This window comes from Morone saxatilis, unplaced genomic scaffold, assembly GCF_004916995.1.
Source record: "Morone saxatilis isolate NCDOM2014 unplaced genomic scaffold, NCSU_SB_2.0 Contig5, whole genome shotgun sequence".
NCBI lineage: Eukaryota > Metazoa > Chordata > Actinopteri > Moronidae > Morone > Morone saxatilis.
This window is the reverse complement of record NW_023340095.1, coordinates 7,137,663-7,161,612: the sequence shown is the minus strand read 5'-3', so window position 1 is coordinate 7,161,612 and position 23,950 is coordinate 7,137,663. Positions and strand designations below refer to the sequence as shown.

The 23,950-nt window shown below is 37.9% G+C and overlaps 1 protein-coding gene across 3 annotated transcripts in view; it reads left to right on the top strand.

Moving 5' to 3' along the window:
* The window catches only part of pard3bb (par-3 family cell polarity regulator beta b), a 197,293-nt gene that overhangs the window by 34,679 nt on the left and 138,664 nt on the right, over positions 1 to 23,950 (top strand). For all 3 annotated transcript variants that reach the window (XM_035676492.1, XM_035676490.1, XM_035676493.1), the window contains exons 3-5: positions 5,418 to 5,571; positions 12,344 to 12,438; positions 21,151 to 21,221. In XM_035676492.1, coding sequence (XP_035532385.1) covers positions 5,418 to 5,571; positions 12,344 to 12,438; positions 21,151 to 21,221 — 320 coding nt within the window. The remainder of the gene's footprint in view (positions 1 to 5,417; positions 5,572 to 12,343; positions 12,439 to 21,150; positions 21,222 to 23,950) is intronic.

Here is a 23,950-nt window from a genome sequence, read left to right as displayed (position 1 = left end):
TCTCTCTCTCTCTCTCTCTAACTTACGGAGATGCAGAGCAGCGCAAACAATAGCATACACATGTGTAATTCATGTGTAGCTCACTGAAATACTACTGTTTATTGGTGAATGAGCCAAGAACATTTTAAAGATTTGAATGGCCTCATGGTCTTCCTGCCCTGCTATCGACAATTAATGTAAATTTTGTGAGTGAATTAAAAATCCAAATTACACTGTGGGACGTTTTCTGGTAAATAGTGTACAAAGATGGTGATTAAATCTCTTTTTGTCCTATTCAAGACCACCGTCAGCACGGCGAGTCTGTCTGTAGATAAATGCTCTAGAGTTAGCTGACTGCACATGTTATTCTCTGGCCCCATATGTTCATATCTGATGATATACAGTACACAATTTAGTTAATGGCAAGTGGATAATGCAATATCAGACTCCCACTTAGAGTTGGCCTTTACACACTCTTGGTCCGTCCAATCACACAGGTGTTTTCACTTTTAGCTAATTAAACCTCTTTTCCAGCCTGCGTGGGATTGACATCTCCCTCACTCTCTCAGCTTTGTAGCACCTGTTCTGCTGGGGCAAAGTAGTAGCCTTTTTGTTTTTTATTTTATTTTGTCTTACAGTTTCCCCTTTATCATTCTTATTGTTCCATGGAGTTTAGTTTGATCTCAGGTCACTCCAACTCTAGGAGCTAAAGTGCTGTATATCCTTTAGCTACAGGTAGTTGGTCCAAATTTTTGGCTACACAAAAACTTAAAATATTTGTGAGTGGCACAGTTTAGCGAAAAAAATAGGCAATCAGATGAAGTTACTCACACGTTTGAGGTGTCTCCATTGTCTTACTTCCGCGGCAAGCTGGCAGGTGTGTCCTCTAAATTGGTTGCCGTTTTAGAGCATCTGCTTTTTACAAAGTTGGCTAATCTTTGTTGGCAATTTTGCCTAGAATGATGTAGCACCTTGCTTCAACACAGTGCCCCCAGGTGCTTCATGGTGGTGAGTTAAAAACAATAGATCTTTGAAAAAATGTTAATGTTATTTTCAAATTTAACCTCAATTTTACAAGCATTTAGAACTCCAAACTTGACCAATGTGTCATTGGTGTATTGGTGTCTGAGTGGAAGTGTTTGATTTTGGCCTATTGGGTCAGACCTTTCATTGATCCATGCTCTCAGGTCAGGTAGTCCAACACACACGCACACACACACACACACTCTCACTCACACTCACATGCTAGCCTCCACTCGTCCTAGGTAACCTGTGTAAACCTTGTATTGACCACCCAGCGTAGGGAGTGGAGAAGGGATGGAGAGAGAGCTTAAAAGTAACCTTAAGGGGGAAAGTTTTTGCTAGCTTTAGGGTTTAACCCTGGGTTTCCATATGTGCTTTTAATTAAAGCTAAACTAAATTAATCTGTAGTTGAGTTATGGACATTTTGTAATTTGGCAAAACATACTAGGACACTGTAATAAACAGTCCCCAAGTGATCTCAGTGTGTTTTTATAAAATTGTTTAGATTTAAAAACACTTGTAAAATGATATATAATCCTAAGAAATGTAGCACATCATGATACATTTATTGTATTATGTGTGCCATGTGCTGTGAGTGTGAACATGTTTATAGGCTGCAGTCCACCCAAGTAGGGCTGGGTACCAAACTTCAATACTTAAACGGCACCAACTGAATTGTTTCGGTCTCTGAACAGGTTCTCATTTGACGTGAGTAATTGCTGCAATATCTAATATAATTTTTATTTTGTTAAAAGGAACTTTATGAAATTGATATCGAAAACATTTTTAAAAGGACTTTTTCAGGAACCAGTGTCAAAGTCAAGGTATCGGTACCGGTAAGCTAGACACTCAAACTCAAGATTAACAACAAAATGGCACAAGAAACCAGTTTCATATGTCATAGCCAATCCCTGTTCTGTACTTCTTCTCAAACCCAAATGAAGACATAATGAAGCCTTATTCCTTACACGGATGCATTTTTTGAGCTCAAGTATTCACTCTCACTGATGGATAAAGGCATTTCTACATGAGGTTGTCAGCAACACAACAAAGTAAAATGTGTGTTTTGACAGTAAGCTGAAACTGAAAAACAAAAATCAGATGTTTATTAGCATCGTTATCTTTGAGTTTGTTAAGGTTGGTGACAGGATAGCTGATGAGAAAGTTAAATGTTACATTTACGACATGACGGGAGATGCACGCTGGTAGCAGTGCTCAATTGCTAAAAGTAATGATTAACTTATTTCTTAAAGGCTGAAAAACATTTGGTGTCTACATGGAAACATCTTGTAAGCCTACAATAAAGCACTAATCTTGAGGCCAGAAAAAAGGGTTGCGGCGTAAGAGGAACAGGGTCAGAGTGGGCAACATGTAACTTTGCATTTGGCTGAAAATGGACACATCATTGCACTGGCACTTGACACGGTGACACTTAGCCAATCTCAAGTTTCAGGTTTGCTTTTTGCTCTTTCTCTCTGACAAGGTTTTTACAGTACAGGACATCTGTCAGTCCCCCTCATTACTATCATTATAATTCTCTCTCCACTTCTGTCTCTCACATTCTCAATGGCCATTTCTCTCTGTGTCTCTCTCTGTGCTCTCGCTCTATGCAGTCTCACCTTTCTGTCTTACGCTCACCCCTCTCTCTCTCTCTCTCTCGTGCTCACGCAGCGGTGTCATTTTGTTTGGCAGGTCTTTGAGTCCCCTGTCGAAGAGAACAGAGCCCCAAGTTCTTCTCCCTCTCATCTGGCTATCTTTTCTTTATTTCCACCTCTGCTTTTTAAAAGACTCAGCAAGGCTATTGAATTTGTCTACCCATTTTTCTTCCTCTCATTCTTTCAGATGTTCTTTTTTAAGAATCTCAGTCCCCGCTGTTTATCTCAGACCTATTAGTCTTGTTCTACTTTCACTAACAGACAGTTTATTGTAAAGTCAATAAGAATGTTAGCTATTTTTATTAATAAGTCAATTTTGGGTATTTTTTTTTTTATCCTCTTCCCATCTCCACCTCTGTATCCACCTTTTTTCATGTCTGCTTCATTGCCATCCCTGCAGGATGCTGCTGGACAATAATTAGAAAAGGTTTGCACCAAAACAGCTTGACAGAAAAGTAACGAATGCTTCTAACTAATCATTGTCAAATTAAAGGGGGTGTGGTTACATAACAATAGCAAGGTTTTATAATCATGACAGAAAGGTGTAAATTCAGTATTGAGACAGAAGAGGGGGTACCGGATGAGGAAAGTATTAAAAAAAAGGGGAAGTAAAAAAACAAGCAAGTAAGAAGGAAAGAGCAAAAAAAGGTATAAAAGTCAGATGAGGTTTGTTATAAGCGGAAAGATAGAACTAGACAATGAGAAAGTTGCACGTTAGATGGAAGGGAGTGTGAGATAACATGAAAGTGTGAGATAGGCATCGTTGGGCTGAATAGTTGGTGAGATGTGGATAGGGACTGGGTCAGAAAAGTGCAATATTGTATAAGTCGATCCCATCTCTCAGCCTGGTGAGGTTATTATGGAAAGAAAGTGCACATATGTAGTATGTATATCTACGCACTTATTAGAAAATTGAAAACAAGTAAAACATTTACATGGGTATAATGAAATCTCTTTTTTTTAATCCAGCAAGGTCATGGGAGATGCAAGATTGATATTATTATATTTACATGTAATATTATAGATACAAAGCACACAAAACGCTCCATAGTTGTTTTGGGACTTCTGTAATTTTCTTGCTAAACTAAACGTTTCAGTATCACTATGGAGCTTTTACATGTATTCATTTGGTAGACGCATTTGTCCAAAGCAACGTGCAAATGAGGTACAATCCAAGCCAGTATATCAAAGAGAACCCTTCAAGAATAAGTGCCTCAACATTCAGTTTCCTTCTGACACAAGTGCCACCAGCATTTCTTTTGGTTTTTTTTGGACAAAGCGCTACAGAGGGATCAAGAGAGTGAGAGAAATAGAGTAATGAAAGTGTAATTTATCAAAAACCCAATGAAGAAACTTCCAGTGAAAATCTGCTTTAATCATCAGGTTGCCCTGCTGGACTTGTCTATATTAACCCCTGTGTAAGCTTTTAGTCTCTAGTGTTGGCATCACTTTGCGTTTTAGAATTAGATTTTCATAATGTTGGCTTTGTTGTTTTTCGCTTTCTTGTGCAGAAGAGACAGCCAGCAAATCACAGCGCAGTGACTCACATCTGTGTGCGCGCTCTTTTATATGGTTTGTGTCCGTTAGTAGCATGCATTCGTATGCTTATGTCTGTACAAGTGAGAGAGTATGTTGCACACTTGTGTGTTCCAGTGTAGCAGGAAGCCTCTGGCTTTACTGGTAAAGTCCCCTTTCTTTACTCTTAGCCACTATAGGCATCACACACACATACATAAAGACACACACATGCACGTCTATTCAGCTTTTACATGGAGGCCCCTAGAACACTGTGTTGACAAGCTCTGTGCTATGTTAGGCTAAACGCAGACTCAGTGCAAAACTCAATAGACAGGGATTCCACTATATAACACAGTTAGAGCTAGCAGGGTTTTGCACAGAGGCAAAGGGGAGACACGAATGGAGGCAGTTGTTCAAGAGTAGACGCACTCTGTCACAGGAATGCTGGGCTCCTTGGACGTCCTCTATAGCGTCCTCATCCACAAGGTAACACAGAAATTGTGTACAAACAATGCCACACAATTTTCTGAACACATGTTTTTTCTTGCTTCATTTAAAGAAATGCGACCAGTGGGGTGTATTGAAGTCTTGACATTAGCTACAAAGCTGTTCCTTTAGTTCTTGTGTGTGCATATTCTATAACTGAAGTAATAAAGCTGTTAATGAGTGGAAAATATGGCCCCAGTCTTAAGTAGGCTGTTTGTAGTGGTGCTGCATAGGTTGGATCTGAAAATGGTTGCCTCTGTTAGCATATTCCTTTAACTTTGTATGCATTTATGTTACCTTTCTAAATTTTGCTTTGCATTGTACTGGATGATGTAACTGAGTGGCAGTGAATGAAGAAAATTGGAGTGCTTTTCTTTCAGTGTGAGTGGAGAGAAGGGAATAGCAAATAGAAAACCTGGAGTGACTGAGTGGAGTTATATAAGAATATTTTAATATAATTCCTGCTGCTCTGCTGATCGAATACTGAGTTCATAATGGTTGTCCATCTATATATAAAAAGCTGCATATAATGTACATAGAAGTCTAATTCCAATTCTTCTATTTTCATTGTATCTTGTGTTTTTCTATTCCATATTCTTGTGTTTTCTTATCTGTTGTGTTGTATCTAGAGCTGCTGTTGCAAGTAGTGGGATTAATAAAGTCTATCTTATCTTATCTTTTGAAAAGAACAGAAGAAAAATTTAGGAAAGAAAAAATAACTAATAACGTGTGTTGTTTTTTTCTTTTTCTATTTAGCTGATGGCGGTGTATGAGGAGCAGGAAGCCCAGCAGAGGGGTGTGGCTAACACAAGCCTCGCCCCAAGTCCAGACCTCTACCAGTCTGAGCTCTCTGTCTTCCAGCCAATCACAGGAGGCGAAATTGAAGTCAATTCCTCAGCCCTCAAGTCTAGTAAGTCCTTTTTCATTTATTCAATGTATATTTATGTTGATATTGCCAACCTTGACATGACATTTCCCCCTCTTTTTAAACAATGCATGCCCCTAAAATCAAATCTTAGTCTTAATGTTTGAAGTAATTCAGAGCTACATTTTGATATTTGTAAGATTTACATGTTGACATTTAGTGGCTATTCTTTGCATACACTTTACTTTTAAAATTTTTTGGTTTAAACTAGGCATGCACCATTGGGAAATGTGGGACTGATATTGATGTTTAAAATAACAATTTGGCAGATGCCGATGTTCTTTTGTTGTTATTTATTTGCCCTTTGGGAAACAAAGAAATCTACAATGTCTGACTTGTTGTAGCTCAGTCTATTTCTTTTCTCATCCAAGATGTGAGACAGCCACCCACAGCCATCATTGTCCAAGCTGGTGCATGTAGCACATTGGTATTTGCGTACAATTTGTGCCAGTGCTGGAAAACAAATTGCTTCTCCAATATCCAAGTTAGAAGTAAACACAAAATTTAGCCAGCGCAAAATTGATGCAACACAACAAAGAACATTATCCATAATATCTTTGAATATCAACTTATTGTCATCAAGGTAAATATTGGCAGATACTGATGTTTGGCTGATATATCATGTATCCCTAATTTTAGCTATTTTACTCTCACAGTATGACAGTTACAATGTAGTAGCTCTCTGTTCTCTGTAAGAGCAATGACCTTAACAGGCTCTGGCATTTTCATGTCACAAAATTCTGTCCAAATTAGATAAGACAAAAAGTATTGCGCCTATGTAGACAAGGCGGTTGTGGTTGCCAGAGTTAACATGGGCTAAATGTTAACTCTGGCAACCAAAACCGCCTTGTGTCTGTCCCCTCTGGCTCTGAGAGACCAAACACTCTGACAAGGTTGGGACACTGTTATAAAGAAGTCATAACTCCAGCAACATTGTGTTGCTGGATTTTTGACCTTTTCTGACTTTTTCCCCACTCCATGCACCTTGGAAGTAATCCCTACTCTGCTTCTGGGACTGGAACTCTAATGTTTAGTGACACACTAAATGCTGTTTCAAAGAGAAGAAAAAAAGTCATTTGGGGATTTTACCCCTTAGGTGTAACCTGAAGGTCAATGCATAAAGAGCGTCAGTGTCACAACTGATGTCAAACAGTGGGGCTGAAATTCTGGAGGTTGACTGCTAGGCCAAGTCAGTGAAGGACTGTAATGAAGTCCTAAAACACTATTTTGAAAAGATGAATCGATGGCTCAAATTAATAGTCTGTAAATTGAAGCAAAGAAGAAATTAAGAAATAATGAAGTAGTACACATTTGAGATTGCATAATGGCTTATTTGTTACCATATATTCTTTATTTCAGAGCTGTGCTACATATGTTTTGTAGACAATAGGAATGATATTAACTTTGAAATACCGTACAGCTAAAGGTCAGGATGTGATGGCCATTTTTTTGGCAGGACAGTGATGAAAACAAGATGAGGACAGCTGAAATGTTGGCAGCACTGTCTAAGAGATGCAGAATGAGATGGGGATGAAAGAGAATCAGATGAGGAGAAGCAGAAGAAAGAGAAGACAGGAAGTGTATGTGTAATGTCAAGCAGCAGAACAAACTGATGTCTGTGTCTGCTTACTGTTACCTGGAATAGACCTATCTGAATGACCTTTCTTCCTCTCTTTCCTGGTCCCTCTTTCTCTCCTTTCCTTCATCTCTTTCTGTCTTATTTCAAGTCAAGTGGCTGTTCAGTAGAGGCGCCGTAGATGTGAGTGTGAGAGGGCTTAGGGCTGTCACAGTAACTTGCCCAAATTTAATTTTGCCTTAACACAACACCACCGTGTGTGATGGATTGTGTGTACCGACAGCTCGCCAAAACCTATGCATTACTTCCAGTTGCCTCCTGCTGCCAGTTAATCATTCCACTTGCTTTAGTTATGAATTGTAGACTCTATATCTGCTTTCTTGCACAGTCTGTACCATCCAACGCTTGACATTTAAACATAATCAGTCAAGGTTGTTTTCAAAATGTCATTAATATGTCAAATGAACTGTGATAATGCTTCTCCATCTATTGTCAGTTGCATTCTGTCAGCAAGTTTCATTATTTTCCATTGTTGTTTTTGATGATACTATTGAAATTTCTCAGTGAGCTTGAAGGATGTTAAGCAGTTTATGGATACTCAACGCTGAATCAAAAATCATGAGCACAATCAGCACAGTAATATTATTTTCCTCTTCTTGCATTAGCTCTAATTTCACATACTGTATATGTTACAGCAAAAATCATGTGTCTCGCATTCGTGTTACTGAGAAGAGAATTGACATTTCAGCTTGTTTGACCTTCCTGAGTCGTGCAGGGACATTAACTGTATGATCCAGACACTGTTAAGACAGGAAGTTTAGTCTGTTTCAGTATGGTCGCCTGTCAGCCGAGATTACTAGTAATGTGTGACTGTCATGGTAGATTAGAGGTAACGGAGCTCTGTTGAGTATCACTGTCAGTGTAAGAAGGCCAGATTTAGGCCTCTATCACTGTCTAATGTTTTACCTCTGACTCTAACCAGTTGTTTCTCTCTCACTGTCTCATCCCCTTTTCTCTACGGTTCATTGTTGCTGCTTCCCACTGTCTTTTTCTGTCTTTGCTTTCCAGTTTTTGTTAACAGACTTCCGATTTATCTGACTTCCCTTGTGTGCTCTGTCTCTCTACTGCTGAGTTTTCTGTACCTTTTAGGGATTTAGGATTGAGCTTTCTGATGACACTGTCATAGTTTATGATCAATACATATGAACATACACACATAAAGGTCTTAGTCTGCGCTGGCTAATGACTTTGGATGATTCAGATAATTAGTAATGAAACCCAAACGTGTCATTTACATGGTGCATATTTTAGGCACAATATTAACAACTAGCTCACATGGTGTTTCCCACTTGAATCTTCATGAAGGACTCAGAAACAGAGGTATATTATAGTTGATGAGCACCACTACTCAGGAATAAGAATTAAAGTGAAGTAATTCACAATGATACTTGATCAGCATTATGGACAGGGAAGGGTTTCTCATTGTAGTCAGAGGCCTCTGATTATAGTGGTTTTTTGAGTACTACAGACCATGACTCATGTAGCTGCCTTAATTGTTATTGTGACTAGAAGTTTTTTGCATAATGAAAGGGATGCAGAAATGTCAAATACTGTATGTTATATACACATTGTCATGCATCGGCTGCATTATTTTGACAAAGTCTGATTTAGACCTTTTTCACAAAAGACATTTTGACATGTCAGAGTGGTAAAAGCACAGGTGTAAATAAAATGAATTATTGCTGAATTACATTTAGTTGCTCGAGTTTCAGGGTCCTGATATTGCTCATACTAGCTCGCTGTAACATTACAATGGCTTACTGTGTTAACGTTATTAGTAACGCCTGTGCTATTCCTACCTTTATTACAACCATGCAATGGTTTTTATTATTTGCTTTTTAAAGATATTTACCATTAGTAAAATCTTGAGAAAGTCATGAGTATGTTGCAGCATTTATTGTTAATTGATCACACAACACAGACATATGTATAACTGAACTGCAACAAAGTATTCAGTAGCTTATCATGCTATCAATACTATATTGACATATAGTCTATCTCTATATAGTATTATTACTGCAGGGAAACAAAGGCTAGTGGGGATTACTAGGTGATCTAAAACTGAAATTGCTTTCTGCAAGTATTGATCTTTGAATACCTTCGGGCATATGGACACAACAGTAGCACTTTTTCCCTTGGTAGTCATTGGTGTCTATTGCAATGTGCCACTGGACATCAGCAGCATCTGCTTTCATACAATGAAACACTTTTTACAAGATCATCTCTGGTTTTGTGTCTGGACATACCTGCTTCAGTCTAAAACTGGGGAGGTGATATAGTGAGTGAAATACAATAAAATAATCAATTTAAAAGTCTTCTAATTAACATTTTTCTGTTGATTTGTGTATTTGTCTTATTTTTATTGGACAAATTTGTATCTCACTGACTATCTTTTCCTGTGTCCGTCCTTTCATTTCTTTACCTATCTCCATCTGTTTCTCATTGTGCATCTTTTGTCCTCTATCTATTTTTCCCTCCTCTCATTGCCTTTCTTTGAAGAGATGAATTGATTAGGGTTTCATGTAATCCATAACCCCCAGCCAGTCTTAAGAGCACCAAGGGTCCATTTTGTGACAATCAATATATGACCCTACAAATATCATTTGGCATGTGTTCTGAGTAGTCCACTCATTTAAAGGTTTCCTCCACCCTCACCCCACCTTTTTGTTTTATTCCCAATGGAACTATAGAGGCTAACATGACAGTGCTCTTAATGTATATATGGATTGATGGGACCTATGAATGTGGATGATAGATATGAGGATTGACATAGTACCACACAGACCATAATAAAACCTACAATAATAAATATTATTTATTTGCAGAGCTTTCTGCAGTGTTGACTTTTCTCACCATTTCACTATTTCGTCAAGCTCCAGCACAGGCAATAGTGTGGTGTGCTTCATCCATCAGCTTCTGGTAAATGATGATTTTATGCAGTGGGCTGATGAGATGTGAAGAGGGAGACACTATCATATGTTACCTACATGCACGCAGAGATCTGCAAATCAGCCACTTATTGGCCATTGGGACGCATGAACACCAGCGTGTTCACTGAAGCGTCATTAAAGGAAAGGATCACACATTAACCTCTCGCACGCTCAGGCTGTCAGATCGGCTTCTTACATACCTAATGAATATATGGAGCGATGCATTCACACATCTCCAAAACAACATTTAGGAATGAGCTTTCTAATTACACTGTTTTAATCAGTATTTAATCAACAGATATGGACATACATACATGAAGGCTGTGCTTGCTGATGAGTTTAGACGATTAAAAGAAGTACTAATTAAATCATACATTTTATTTGTGGTGAATATTTAAGGATCGTGCTTTCTTTTCTTGTTGTTTCTATCTTCTATCCACTTACCACCAGTCCTCACACTGTCTCATTTTTTATTTTAAGTTAAAAATGTATGTGAGTTTCCATGGAAATATGGTTCTCTTAAAAATAAGCTTTGTCTTAGATTAGTTCTAGGTACTGTTGTTGTGAAAGGCTTGCCTATTTCAAATCTGCAGCTGCCCCAATAAATACATATGGATATGTAGACACATTTATGTTTATGTTTAATACAATACAGTACACCTCCCTGGCTCAACGAGCAAGAGATAGCAGCAGTGGCTCAGTGAGCTACAGAGTGAATGAAGAGAGGGAGCGGCATTTGCGAGAACAAAGCAAATCAGAAATTTAACGTTGTTTTCTGATTGTTTCAGGGCGATTACGTTCTAAAGCACAATTAAACATGACCATGCCTCTGCACAACCCTGTGAAGGCGCCACATTGCTGTATTTTGTGTGATACAGCTAAGAACACGCTTCATCCTGTCCACTGTATCCTCTCTCTGCTCTGTATGCCCTCGGTCAAACAGACCCGCAGCTCTTTATACATCCATGACACAGACAGAGAGTAGAGAAGAGAGGTGGAGACAGCAGCGTAACCTGGTTGCTATGTTTTTATAGAGTCCTGACCTCACACCCTGCATGCTGGCCAAAAAGTTGACACCCAGGAACTTCACAAACACAGCAAAATAATAATAATTGTTTTTAGGAAAATCCTACTGATTATGCCTAAACAAATTTTATGATAAGCATTGTGTTCTCTTTTTTATTGTACTGAATGTTGGGATGTCTTGCTGTTTTGTTTGAAAGCGCACTGACTTGGACTGAAGTCAGAGGCACATTGCAATGAGACAGTGGAAATTTATTTTGTCAACTTAACATAAAAAAATATTCATCTCTCCTCTCTTTGTTCCTCATCATGCTTTGACACTTATAACGAAACACATTCAAACTCCTTTCTGTAGTGTGGCTTAGGGCCTGTATCTTGTCATCTAAAAGATTATTATTAGACATGAATTTTGCTGAACTGTGACTCCATCAAAATAGCATTAGCGATTTTAAGGCAGTCGTGTGTGTGTTTGTGTGTGTATACACGCATATTGTGCATGTATCAAAGACTGGCTGTAAATTCTGAAGCAGTGCAGACGCAGACTTTCTATTTTCTCACCATTCTTGCATTATTCTTTCCTCTCCGCCATATCTCTTGTTCCATTAACAGTCTCATAGGAAGTAGTCACGCTGTGTCATATTGGACTGTCAGAGAGCCAGGTTCCCCTGTTTTTTATCAAGGGTAACCAAAGAAAATACAGCAGATTTAATGTGGATTAAAAAAAACAAAAAACAACCATGAAATTACATTTTAGAATTGGGAGTTATTAATATTGTTGTAAGTCACATTAATTTTCTGCTGCTAAAACTGCTGTTTAGTTAATGTTTGGTGGTATGTCATTAAATCCCCTCTGCACATACCATCTGTAAACAAAGGAATTAGAAAAAGTGGTTGATTTACAGGTTGTAGAACATCTACTTTAAACATTTTTAGCAGTTATCCAGTGTATACAGACGTGCTGTATAAACACACACATCTCTGCTTTTGCTTAAAGTAATCCTTTTCAACTCCTCCTAGCTGCACAATTATGTTTGTAAGGTCGTTCATATGCAGTTCGTGACTTTGAATCATGTTGTGGATATTTGCCATTGATGCCTTCTTAAGGTATTCGTCCGAGTAGGCTCAAAGATACCTGCACATATATGATGTGTGTGTGTCCTTTTTACAGACACCCCCCTGTTGGTGAGAAGCAGCAGTGACTCAGCCCTCGGCCCCCAACCGACAGAGACTGAACCCTCACTCAATGAGGACACTGCCGTGATGGTAAGACCCTGAGGCACTAAGATAAAAAGACACACAGACACATACAGTTTGAAACACACCACTTACACATTGTATACACTAAACATACACACAGAGGAAATGAAACACATAGAAACATTCTACCCATATGACTGACAGATGTTTTGGCGAGAGCATAATGGACACACGCAAACTTATAATGTAGCCAGCATCTGTCAGCATAAAATAATTACTATTGAATCAATTCTAAAAGTTCCAGAAAATGTCCCATCATTTTTTTCATCTTTAAATTTAATTTGGTTTCTTGTTAAGATTTTTAACTACTTTTTGTCCCACTATCAACAGAATGGCCTTAGAATTGTGTTTCATTTGTGACCCACTCAGCTTATGTCAAGCACCAGCATTGGGTCAACATTTCCACTTGGGCAAAAAAAAAAACAGAAGAATCTAAATGGAACATTTATTGAGGACATTCATTCTCTGCAGAGAGTAAACCCACATGCTGGACTTACTATAAACTTTCCTCTAGTATCAACAAGAGACTCTAAACGTGAGAAACGTATGTCACAATCCTTTCTATCATATACAATACCTGGTTTGCATTTTCATTAGCAATAGTCATATAATACCTTTTTAAGAAGTGTAAAAGACAAACTGATTTGTGTCATGAAATTTCTTTCATCATGTCTCACGGTCAGCTTCTCTGTTCAAAAACTTTTGTAAGATATTGATTTAGTATGATGAATCTTTACGAACACTATGAGGTTTCCTCTGTGCTAATCTAATAGGCAGGTTACCATGAAAAATGTTAAGCACATTTATACTCCCAAGGGGAAAAACACTTTGATTTCAATGACCCCAAGGCCTCTCCTCTAGGATTCCCAAGATGCCACTGCTGGCAATGTTCAGAGCATAGCAAATTGTTGATATAGTCTTTTATACTTAATGTTACTACTTGAAGAATCAATAAAGGTCATTGTTTCTTCTGTTCGAGACACATAAATAAAAAGCTCTTCCTAAAGCCCAACCATAACCAAAGATTTGTAGTGAGCCTAAATAATGAAATAAAGAATATGGGATTTTCATTTGTATCAGGCCTTGTTCTGTATCTCAGAAAGCCTCACATATACTGGCCATATATTGTACATAATGTACAGATTTGTAATTGGGGAGAAACTTTCATTCAGATGAGCGTTAACAGTAATTTCATAGATATCAGATGATCAGTGATTAGATTTGTTAAGTGAGCAAAACCTAAGTATGACTTAGTTTACTGCTGTCTTTTCTCATACCTATATAAAAAAAGTAAATACGTAATTTTTATCACAGCCAACCAGTTTAACATTGAATTAAATATCTGATAAAACAAGTAAGAAGAAGATTTTGTTGTAAGTATAATCCCGAAATATGCCAGTATTATTTTTTTTTAATTGTTTATGTGTGTAGTGGATATGTGTTTAAGGTTTGGGGGTGAGTGGAGCCTGCGGTGTCTTCATGTTCTCCTAATCCAGACATGCTTTGTCACATCAAACTCCACTAACAAAGATGGACGACTGAATCACCATGTTTTCTTCTCTCTCTTCACCCTTTCACTCCCTTTCTCAAAAGGGCAAAGTGCAAACACGTGCTCCTTTTCTCCCTTTTCTTATCTGCTTCTTCCTCCCCCTCTTACTCTCCTCCTTTCTTACTTCTGCAAGTCTCACTTTTTGGTGTCACATGATGTAAAATAACATCCAAAAGGGACAATGGTGAGTTTTGAGCATCCAGATGTAGTGAAATGACTACAACAGATACAGATGTCATTCTCTAATAACTGATAGGAGTTAGGACATAGATGTATTACATAATTATCACCCCTAAATGTTTTTTCTGTCCATTCTATGAAAGTAAAACACAAAATACTCTCCTATTCCTCCTTAACAAATCTTCCCTACCAATTATTCTTCTCTCAGGTGATACTTCTTATGTGTTTTTTACACAAATGTGCACCTTTTCACTAATTTAGTCACAGTCAGGCACACAGATATGCAGTGACTTATATAGTAATAGATATTATCATGATAGTGTGTCAGTTGCGTAGAGAAGTAGTTTTGATTGCTTGTTATGATAGTGTTACAGTTATTCCCTATAGACAGTTGGACACAGCAAATCCCTCAAGTTCACTGCTTAAAGGAACTCCACGCCTGATTGGACTCTTGAGTGGTGAGCCCTCTTCCCTTGAGATTCTTCACTGGACAAACATCCTTTTCTATCCACACCGTATTCCCTGTAGAGCAACATGTATGCAGGGTTCAGTTCTTTTGGGAATGTGATTGGTACTCAGAGGTGGCCACTCTCCCTGCTTAACGTTGCTGAGGCTGGTGAAGTAGTAGTAGATCATGTTTTTAAGAGAAAATATGAAGAGGGGCTGCATAGGGAGGAATATACACTGCGTACTAATAACATTTCTATTGACTTAACATATTTGACTATATATCTGGTGTATTTGCCACAAAGTTTAACAAAAAAATGCTTGGTGTATTCTCTTGTTAACTATTTGTTGATTTTATCCAACCATGCATCCCTGCAGCCTAAAGCTTGTGAAGAAGACCCACAATCTGTTTTAATTAGCAACCTACAGCTACATGAAACACAGTTTATCAAATATAAAACCTGCATGGACTTGTCACTAATAAATGTAAACTTCCAACACTAATCTATTTACTTTTTCTGGTGAAATGTAAACCAAAGCTTAGGAGTGTAGCTCATGTTGTTCTGAGCCCACCTTGCACTCCTTACATCTCAGCTCAGTTTTCACTGCACACTATCACTCCTGTGGCTGTCGGATTCCAAATATTCCTGGGTGTCACTTACACAGTAGGCCTGTCCAGACTGTGCGTTTGGGTGTTTATCTGTTCGAGCACCTGCATGATAGCATGCATATATGTGACCTCAAGCACGCCAGCTGTGGACTCGCTTTATTACACTCCATACTCGCTCCTCGGGTGTCCATGCTTTCTCATTTTACACATAACATTACAGCTTTGATCAGAACAATTGCTTTCTAACTTATTTCAGTCATAGTTATAGTAGACTTGAATTAAAACTACTATTACATGGTTTTGTGCTGGTTAGTAATCTACACAGTGTTGTATTAAATGGCTATCACTGCCTGAAACTCAAACCATTATAGCTTTGTAATAAAATAGGTTCAGCTGTGTGTCCGACACAGAGTTTTCATGTAGAGTTAATAAGGAGGGAACAAAGTCAACAAAGTCCAAGATAAAAGAAGCTATCATATTAGCAGGGTTCCCACAGTCATGACATTTCTGGAAAAGTCATTCATAATTACTTTTACTTTTTTTATTAACTGATATTTTTGCAAAAGTTTTGAATATACATTGTTTTGCCTATTATGTAAAATAGGTTAAAATATTTTCTTTATATTACTAATTTAAAATCTAGTGTGACTGAAATGTCACTATATCGTGTAATACACATAGGCACATGCAGCTAGTCTGTTCGTTAGCTGTGGGCCACAAGTTGAGCCCTTTTTTTTTTTTTTTAACCTGTATTTTATTTTTTCAAATTAATTCCGTTAATAGCATGCTGAATTGGCTATTAGCTTATCCTGTTTGAAATGTCCCACTGCCTTTGATACTGAAGAAAACTTAGAAATGCGATAATTCTCAGGCAAGCTGTGTTCACATGTTTTGTAGTTAGTCACCAAGAAACCACAAATTAAGTGAAATTAGCTTAACAAACATCATGCTGGAAAATGTGTTGTCGTTTGAAAGAGAAGTTGGGCATCTCTCCAAACTTTGAGCCACCATCTTTTGACCATTTGAAAGCTTTATCTTCAACCATGGAATTATCAGCTTCACCAGTCAGCCTTTGCTCAGTCACAATAAGCTTTTTTATTGGAGAGTTCATTTTAGAGATTTTGACAGTGGAGTCATAACAATAGTGCCAATAACTTTAGAAAAATTCCTGCTGTGATTGGCCTATTCTGGTGCATTAAATAATATGCTGAAAGAGAGCAGACAGTAATTTCCCCTTATTTTTTAGCAATCAGATCCTTCCCACTACTCAGACCTCCACTTGTGAATAATTTTAACTCGGACAAGTTGTATAAATGAGGGCTTACCATCCAACAAGTGTCAACAAGAAATCTATCTAGTCATAATTTCTCACATGTACAACAGCAACCACTGATTTAAGTTTGCTAGCAGTGCAAGAGGAGCATTATGTATTTGGTTACAACGTTATCTACCTTAGTATGTACTAAAATTGACTGAGGACTCAGGAACTTCTTGCATCGACTCAGTAGTTTTTTTTCTTCATTTTTTCCATTTGTTCATGCTGATTTATATTAAGCACTGTGTTTCACTGTCATATTGATAGCAGCACTGAGTGATTATATTATATCCAGCGAGTAATCAGTATATTAACAGATGCGTCTTATTTTGGGGAGAAAAGGAGTATTCACAGTGGCGATGTATAAATTACATAGTTCAGTCCAGTCATTACAACATAAGTGTTAAAAATCTCCCTGTTTTTCTTTCTGTCAGCTTGATGCTTGTCAGTGCCTCCCATCTTTCCTCTGTCTGTGCTCTTCAGTCTCACACCTGCTGTGCTGCAATAACTACCACAAGTGTTAGTGGTAAATGACTCTGACTACTGTAAATAAAGGAATTATCTTTCTGTTTTTTTACTGTCCCTCGCTCTTTCACTCACAGACTCATTCCCACACACACTCTCACACTCACACTTAGTAACTTGCTCATAGGTCTGTCTCTTCTCAACCAGCCAGGTTCAGATAGAGGTAATGGCTCCGGGTAATTGTTCAAATTGTCACTTGGCCTTTTGGTGAGAGCGATGAGGGGAAGAAAGTACTCTTCTTGCAGTAATTCTCTGTCTTTCTTCTCTCTCTGTCTTTTCTCCTACTCTCTGTCCCCTCTCTTTATTTAATTTCAATCCAGAAAGATTTACTGGTGCAGCTCTTCCGTTCTAAATGCCAGGCACAAATGAGTACAGTATGCCACAAAAATCCTCTCTCTTCCTCTCATGCTTACAACACACACACACACACACACACACACACGTGCAGAGTTGCTGGTTAATTACAATGTGTTAATCAGACTGGGAGTATTTGTTCTTGCCTAGAATACCACTGGGGCTAATAAGGCTGTACAGCCCTTATTTATCATGTTATACCTGGGTGTGTGTGTTCATCTCTTTGTGTGTGATGGCTTTTTTGCCCTCAGTCTGCTTGTATGTTTGTCAGTAAAGTAATAGAAGCAAACAGGCAGGTAGGCCAGCTTGATGAGCTTGTTAGAGACCTGTGACAGCCACAGGAACCACATAATTATTATTTTTTCTGAGAGCATTTCATTTACTGATTGTTATGCTGATTGTTACTTAATTAGTTAAGCAAAAAAGAAAATCAAAACAAGCATAAAAGCATGCTACATTGTCCTTGTGTCATTTGTCCTTAAACTGGTAAACTGTAATAGGAGGTGAGTCCTATAAGGAAGTTAAGAGGTGTAGCCATTGCTATTCTAAACAAATGAACAAAATGTATTCAATAGAAATTGTGTTATGTTATATTTTTATTATTTATTTGTTTACTTCTCCAGACCTCTGGCCCCTGGACATGGTATTTGTCAAAGCGCACATTCACTTCAATTCATGAGCCATATGTCCAAAGAGATATTTCAAGATAGATTACCTTAGGTGTATCAATCACACACACACACACACACACACAAATCACAACATACAGACACACACAAACACACAAACTTTCCCGCATGCATTACTGTTAATTTATCATACTCACTCTGGGAGTGTTTTCAGGGAACACTTAGCTTAATTGGTTATTCAGTAATTAGTAATATCACTAATAGTTCACTCTTTTTCTCCGCTTTTAGCAATTATTGGATTGGGCCGAGAAGACTAAATGCTTGTGGCCCATTTATTATAAGCATAGTTATTCAAGGTAGGATTATCCATCATTGAGTTAAAATGGAAATTCTGCTTCTGTGTTCTCTAGTTTTTGGAGGGCCACTAATGCTCCCAAGTATCGATTGAGCTGTCCAAGGTCGGCAGACTAATGCATTAATTTTTTCCCCCCGCAGTTGTCCTCTATATTTCTCATAAATCTTTGTAATTTAATAGATATATTTCTGATTTTTTCTCAAATAAAGCATCAAGTCTTTTAATTCCAGTTAGATTTTACTTCATTGAGAAACAGTATAGAGCTGTTTGTGGTACTTTATATTTTGATTTAGTAGTATTATTAATTACTTTAATAATCAGTGTTATTAAAGATGCACAATGTTTCTAAAGTTGAAACAAATGTTAGTATTATGTAACAGAGCTAATTCATAAAAACAAGTTCAGTTTCCCTACCGCAGAAAGTTCGGTATGTGTAATTGGTAGACATGTTGAATATCACTGGCTAGGAAATTAAATAATAAATTTTGAATCTTTTTCAAGCAAAAATAATAAAGAACAAGCCACCTAACTATTACAAAATGTATATTTTGCTATATTACTATGATATTATAAGGTTAATATGAATAATGAGACCCATGTATGCGTTCAGATTCATTTGCGTGTTCTAAATTACCCTTTGATAAGTAACGTACGTTGCTGGCCTGTAATTAATACAAAGCACTTCGAGAGAGAGAGAGAGAGAGAAGAGAGGAGGAGAGAGAGAACTAGCAGTTATTAAATGAGACGTACAATTAAGCACCAAAGACTTTCCAATTAATGTATGAGTGGCTGTTGTTATGACAAAGAGGTTAGGATAATTAATGTTACCTGTCATCCTGTTGTAATTATGCTCATATGACAGCATCTGCAGTTAGGCCATACTAATTGATTTCCAAGCCACCAATTCCCAAACATATGGTTACAGTATGTGCAGTCTGTCATTCATTATTGAGTCTTCTTCTCACCTTCATCCTACTCCTCCTCATCAGCCACTGCCTCTGATTTTTTCTTTCTTTCTTCATGTTTCTCAGCCCAGCCTGAGTCTTGTCAGCTCTCTGATGTCTTTCTCATGATTTCTCTCTTCATTGCTCATCTGTCTTGCTTTGCTTTCTCTCTGTCCTTCCCCCTCCTCTTCTCTGACAGGTGGTGTAGGTCATATGGCTATAGGGTGAGAAGTCAAAGGTGAAAGGTCATGTTAAGAGTCCATTAGTGCCTACTACTAACATTGATCTTTATTGACCTGTGTGTGTTTGTCTGCATATGCTCATACAAACATGTGCGCGCATAAGCTCAGATATGCACATGTGTATTTGAACATGCAGATTAGGAATGAATGCTTATTCCAATTATTTTGCCTATTCTGATATGTCAGAATTCATGCTTGAGGCAGAAAAGTCCTTTAATTTTCAAAATAATATAATTGAATAATTGAAATCAGAGTCAAGGGTACTTATTATTTTGCTCTTTTATCAATGTTCTTTTGATTTTCAGTATGGCACACATTCATTACAACAAGCCCGCCAATAGCAACAACCTCACTCAATAGTATGTGGTGCAGTTCATCACATTAGTCTAGATAAGGATGGTACTTTTTAAATGTTACTTTTCATTTGTGTTGCTCGCTGGTCAAATTTTAATCAAGCTTTAGTTTTTTAAAAGTGCTAACAGAGTAATTGTTTAAAAAGTAACTCTGAGGGTCGCCCTGGTAGCAGAGGCAGCAGCTGTGTACCAAGGCCGAGTCCTTGCTGCAGCGGCCATGGGTTTGAGTCTGACCTATGACCCCTTTGCTATATGTCATCCCTTCTATCCCTCCCCCTTTGCTTTGAATCTTGATCTGTCCTATCAAATAACAAATGTCTTATTTATCTTAGAATATGCACAATTAACCACAGGCACATTTTCAATTAGATAAAAGCACCCCTCAATGATTTTGCCTTGAAATGCAGAAACTAGGTGTCCTAGAAGTGACATCAGGACTTTGGGTCCCAGTAAGCCGAACCAAACTATATAAACTGTACATTTATTCATGTTACAGTGGACTCACAAACATAGCATTGATAGGTTGTTGCAAAAGCACATGTATGCTGTCATGCACGCAGGAATGTTAACGCACAGACACTGTCACATGTCGAGTATTAGATGATTCATCACCTATACCGTTGGGCATGCAACCTCGTCCCTGTGGAGCTAACCTCTCTGTGCTTCTAACGCAAACACACACATGTACACACAGTTCATGTGAGCCCTATGTCATTGTATGAAGTGATTATTACAGCTCCCTTGACTCACATTTACACTCTTATTTCTCACACCTCTCTCTCTCTCTCTTTTTCTCTGTTGCCATGCCCATTGACAGTATTATTTATTACTTCTTGTCTTAACATATTAATTGTTATATGTGCATCATCCATCCATCAGTTTAGCAGCTTCTTCACTCATTCCCATGTATTCCCCTGTCTTTCAGATTGCAGAGACGTACTCATTGAGCTCAGGATTTCATTTTGAGTGTAGTGTAGCAAAAGCCAAAATTAAAATAGTGGGAGTTCCTTAATTTCTCCACCTAGTCAGTGTTTTTTTTTTACGCTGTTTATTAGTAAATCCATTCACATGTCTCTCTGTATCCACATTCTCTTCTTTCTTTTTGCCTTCCACTCTCAGCCAATGTGAAGCTTGTGGTTCTGCTCCTTATATTGTCTCTTTTCCAAATGCCACTCACTGACTAACAGGAAGGTGTTGTGTGTGTTTTCTCTGCAGGCAGCCAGTCCCGCTGTGGAGAGGCCAGCAGGGGTAGATCGACCCCAAGGCAAACACACCTTCAATGGCAGGTCAGTGTGTGTGTGTGTGGCTGTGTGTGATTGTAACTTTAGTACTACTACCACCTATGTATGTTTTGTAGTTGTGAGGATTGCTTTTTCATGTCCGTGTTTGTCTACATCCATGTTCACTGATGTTCATGTGCGTGTTTGTGTCCTACTTTTCCTTCATTAAATCTGGGATTTTAATCCAGATCAAGGCTCCTACAGATATAGTTAGTGTAAAGAGGCTCCATCATTAGCCCAGTACAAAAGCCTGCATAAAACAGGGTCACGGTCATAAACACACACAAACACACACATGCACACAACACACACAGACATTCATAGACTGCCATACTCACATGGCCTTAAAAAATAAGCGGCTACAAACACACTTGCATATTTTTTTCTTTTTTTTTCAGGCAGATCCAACTGAACGCATAATACACATGCATACACTAATGAGTTCTGCTTAATTAAGTGTTAGGGGTGCAGAATTCCCTATGTCTCATGTGGGCCTCTTAAGCCTGTGTGTGTATGCTTATTTTGGCAGTTTGTGGGGCAGCGGGATGTGGAGGCAGGCATTCTAGCGCGGAGCAAGGACAGTTACCATATATGTAACAAACACGCAGAACAATGCTGAATCTGTTTATTAGTAATCAGAATAAGGCATTACTCAGGTTAACATGTTCGCATCTACTGATTCTAGTACCCATCTGTTAATATTCCTTTTTCCATGTGTGCATAGTCTAGTTTAGCTTTAGATTCCTCTCCAGGATTTAGCCTCTGATAATGCACAACATGATACACCATTGCATTAAATATGCAGCTTTTGCTGTGTAATGTTTTATTCAGATTAATATTGTAGCCTAATATTATATTTCATATAAAGTAATTCTTTTATTCTGATCTAATAGTCCTATCTTTGACTGATTTTGCACTATAACTGAGGATTTGTTGCATTATTGATTCTTAAAGAAGAATAGTTTTTTGTATCTCTTTAATGACTTATTATTGTAGTTTTGCACATCATTCCATACTGACTATTTACCACACTTACCAGTGTCATGTTAATAATATTTCTAATTGTGTGAGTGGTTGTGTTTTTTGTAGTTATGATGTCTAACCTTGTCACAGAATAAATGCTTAAAACATCATGATAATTGTGATGTGACCCCAAAAGCATTATGTCCCAACCCAACCTAATTGTTCCATTATTGTCCCTGGAACAAGGGAAAATAACTAAATGTAATTTTCATTTTTCTCTTTTACTTGATGTTACCGCTTTCTCTCAGACAGAATATTAAAAATACTAACCTAAAGTGCCCGCAAAACCAAGCTGTAAATTTAAGAAAAGTGGCTTACATCATGTTACATCATTGATCAATGTGCTGCTCTGTCTGACAACCTTGACCTCTGTTAACAGATTATGAGTGTATTACTCTGTTTTTTTATATCAACAGGTCATTGTGAGCCTGCAATTAATCCACCTTTAATTCATAAATTGTAAAACAAACAATATGTAGTTAACCTGCAAAGAGGACATGTAGGGAGAGAGAGTTATGAGAGCACTATGTGGAGAGAATAATGTCTAACCTCAGCCTTAGCTGTTTTAGCCTCTCTCCATAGCAACCAGCTGCAACCACAGAGCACAGACAAAGATTAGATCACACACACTCATATTCACTCATATTCATCATGCACTACATGCAGGCGCTCTCCATGCAAGGTCTGCAGAATAAGTTAGCTTTTGTTGTCTTTACACTGAGTGTTGTCAGGATCAAATTACGACATTGAGTTACCGTGATACACAACCCTGTCACCTGCGTTAACGGTGAGAGGCACATTTTGATTAACTAAATGTAAACGTCTGAATCAAAGTGAATCAGAGAATATTGTTAGACAGTTTCAGTTTTATCACGCCTTATGGTACTATACAGTTCAATATCCTCTCATGTACACACACTCTCAGCCACAAACCATCTCAGCTGTGAGTAATGTAAAAGTGATGTAATGGTTTTTGTGGTCGCCAGGGAAACGATCCTTGAAATTGCAAAAAAGTCTAAAATGAGTAGAGGAACGCAGCCATAAATATTGGAACAGTAAAGCATACGTTAAAGGAATGTGTGTGTGTGTGTGTGTGTGTGCGCGCGCTATGTATGTTTCTATACACACTGTGGTCCTCCCTGTATTTGCGAGTGTGTGTGCCTTTCGAGTGTGAAGGCTACACCTATAAATACAGTAATGGCTCATCATAATTTTAACCACACAGCACGGTCACCAGAAAACTCATTACCTTTGAATCAAAATGTGATTTTTATACAGGGAAACAGATTTACTGTAAATTGGTTTATTGAAGTAGCATTGCGAGCATATTATATTTCTTTGTGAAATAAGGCACTGTATTGGAGGTGTTTTAGAAGGTAGGAGGTGAAAAGGTAAATGGGTTCCACTGCATGCAAACAGGATGTGAAATAGGTTGTCTATGGTTACCATAGTCTATTCATATGTTATTTTGGGACCATGGTTTTGAGATATTCAGGTACCCATTAATCTATCTCTCTCCCTTCCTCTGTTCTTTTGTTTCTTCCCTTTATTCCTAGCCTTTTGTCTTCCTGATCTGTCTATTTCTACTTCTCCCACCTTATTAAGTTTAGTTGTTCATATTTACAGTAGTATAAACATAATGTAGCAACTGACAGTCAGCCAAAGTCTCTCCTCTTCAGTGTTTAAAGTACCAGTGTGTAGGATTCAGTGAC